This window comes from Eucalyptus grandis, chromosome 5, assembly GCF_016545825.1.
Source record: "Eucalyptus grandis isolate ANBG69807.140 chromosome 5, ASM1654582v1, whole genome shotgun sequence".
NCBI classification, from domain to species: Eukaryota; Viridiplantae; Streptophyta; class Magnoliopsida; order Myrtales; family Myrtaceae; genus Eucalyptus; species Eucalyptus grandis.
Genome location: NC_052616.1, coordinates 12,240,480 through 12,242,983, shown reverse-complemented (window position 1 = coordinate 12,242,983; position 2,504 = coordinate 12,240,480). Strand labels below are relative to the sequence as shown.

Genomic DNA, 2,504 nt, shown 5'->3' with positions numbered 1-2,504 from the left:
AATATATCCTTAAGGCTTTAATTTTTTTGAAATTAAAAAGCTACTACAGGTATCTTTGTTCTTGTTATCTCCACAAAAGCTCTATTCAATTAGCTTTGTTGGATCAGTGCAGTTCATTATATAGCTATGTATTATCCCTAGGATAATTCTATGATAAAACATAATCGTGGATCCATTAGAACTTACCGACGTGGATCTTACTTGGACATTGATATCTACCTGTATTAATCATGTAGAGTTTTTCCTTTGATTAGCATAAGGAGATGGCAGATGCCGAAGACATTCAGCCTCTTGGTGTTGATAATGGATTTGGCATGATTAAGGTGAGAATATTGATGCACCGGTCCATTGCTATGGGCTTTCCTGGAGTGCATGGTGGTATTTGTGCTGACATAAAAACCTGAATTTGACAAGCTGGTTTTGCTGGAGATGATGCTCCAAGGGTTGTCTTCCCCAGTATGGTTTGTCGATCGAGGCACCCCGTTGACATGGTTAGTATGGGCCACAGGGTTGCTTATGTTGGAGATGAGGCCCAATCGAAAAGGGGCATGCTTACTTTGAAGTACCCTATGGAAAGTGGAATTGCCAGCAATTGGGATGATATGGAAAAGATCTGGCATCACACTTTCTACATTGAGCTACGCGGGGCTCTCAATGAACGTCCGATGCTCCTTATTTAAGCAACCCTCAACCCAAAAAGTAACCGGGGAGAAGATGCCACTGATCATATTTGAAACGTTTGTCTCTGATAGTGTTGTCAAAGTTAACATGAGGACATAGTGAGAGAGTTGATTTAATAAATGCAAGGTGTATAAATGGGGATGAACTTTCACATGGAAACTTAGCAAGAGAGTTGATTTAATAAATGCAAGGTGTATAGATGGGGATGAACTTTCACGTGGAAACTTATTAGGAGAGTTGATTTAATAAATGCAAGATATATATAGGGATGGGTTCTTCAACGTGGATTTTTTGATTTGATTTGATTTGATTTGATTTTCTAACCACATCTTGACCTTAATAGCATACTTGACGTGTAACCTAAAGATTTATCCTTTTGAAGGTCCAAAGCGAACATGACATGAACCATAGTCGGCAAAAATCAAACAAGAAGGTTGCATCTCAGAAAAAGGCAAATGGATATAACCTCTCAACTTCCCACGTTGACCAAATTTCAGCTTTAACATGGGATTGGGACATTCGGAAGGTCCAAAGCGAACATGACATGAACCATAGTCGAGAAAAATTCTACACGAGGGTTGCAGCTCGAAAAAGACAAATGAATATAATTTCTTGAGGGTTTTATCAGCTAATTCTCTGTTCCTCTCTCCAGAACATTGCTCCTCAATCACATGAATCCATTCCACCAAAGAAAAAAAAAATCACATGAATCCACTCTCAGAAACCCCAATCCAGCATACAAAAGACCAAAAATGCGACTTCTGAAGTTGGTCGGTTTCTCTCTTAATTTTCAACATCTACTCCGAATAAGAAGGCCCGCTCTAAAATTACAGCAGTCTGAAAATGGTAAGTGGAGACATTCTTCGAACATGGGACGCGCTTCTTCCCCATTAAACGTCTCCCACAGGACTTATGTCCATCTTCTAATTGTAGTGCTCATCACAGCTCTCTCTAAATAAGGTCCATTCACGAAATTTCGAGTGGAATAATGTTTTCTTTTTCTAGTTGGCTATAATATGTAGTCGGTCAACTATGCAACAAATTCCGACCAAAAAAAAAAAAAAAAAAAACTATGCAACAAATATTACGTAATATTTCTAGCAGAATAATGTTTTCTTCTTTTATTGGTTTTGAAGTTTCCCGTAATCATTTAAGTGACCGCGAGTATAAATAAGGTCCATTCTTGAAGTCTGAGGGGAAAGTTCCTGTTAACCATCTCAAACTGATTCTTGCTTCTTCCTTCTTATCTTGAACCAGGAAAACACTAAGAGAGACTGAGAGAGGGAGAGAAAATGCCAAGGACTGACCAAGTTGTTTTAGAGGAGCTTGAGGAAGTGGAGAGGAGGTTAAGGCGTCTCAGATGGGAGCTCGACCTTAAAGAGAATGCCTTGTTGTTGCGTGCTAGGCGGGCCGTGAATATCAATCACCCGGAAGCCCGCATTGCAGCGACGCGAGCCAGAGTGCAGGAAATTCGAGAAGAGATCACCCGGGCTGAAGAGGAGCATGCTGCGCTCTTCGTAGAATTCATTGAAGCCTAATGGCGTAACGATCTTCTCCTCTAAAATCGAGTATACGTTTGCTTTTATGGGCATCCGAAGGTTAAGAGAAGCATAGTGGGGTAAGAATGGTATACTTATGTAGCTGGGAGAATAAGAATGGTATACTTATGTAGTTGGGAGAATAATTGTTTCTTGGATATGGTTCTTGAACTTCAAGATTGATAATAGTGTTTTCTTGTTTCCTGGTCGTTCGGAGAATAAGAAATAAAGATATATAGAAGTGTTTCTTGGATCCAGCATTGAATATGTTTGGAGTTTCTTTTT

At 39.6% G+C, this 2,504-nt stretch overlaps 1 protein-coding gene across 1 annotated transcript; it reads left to right on the top strand.

Moving 5' to 3' along the window:
• Positions 1–263: 263 nt before the first annotated feature.
• On the top strand, positions 264–680 carry LOC120293188 (actin-2-like). Its single transcript, XM_039312141.1, has 2 exons — positions 264–321; positions 412–680. Exons 1-2 carry the CDS (start codon positions 264–266, stop codon positions 678–680), a joined length of 327 nt encoding a protein of 108 aa, XP_039168075.1.
• The last annotated feature ends 1,824 nt before the right edge of the window (positions 681–2,504 follow it).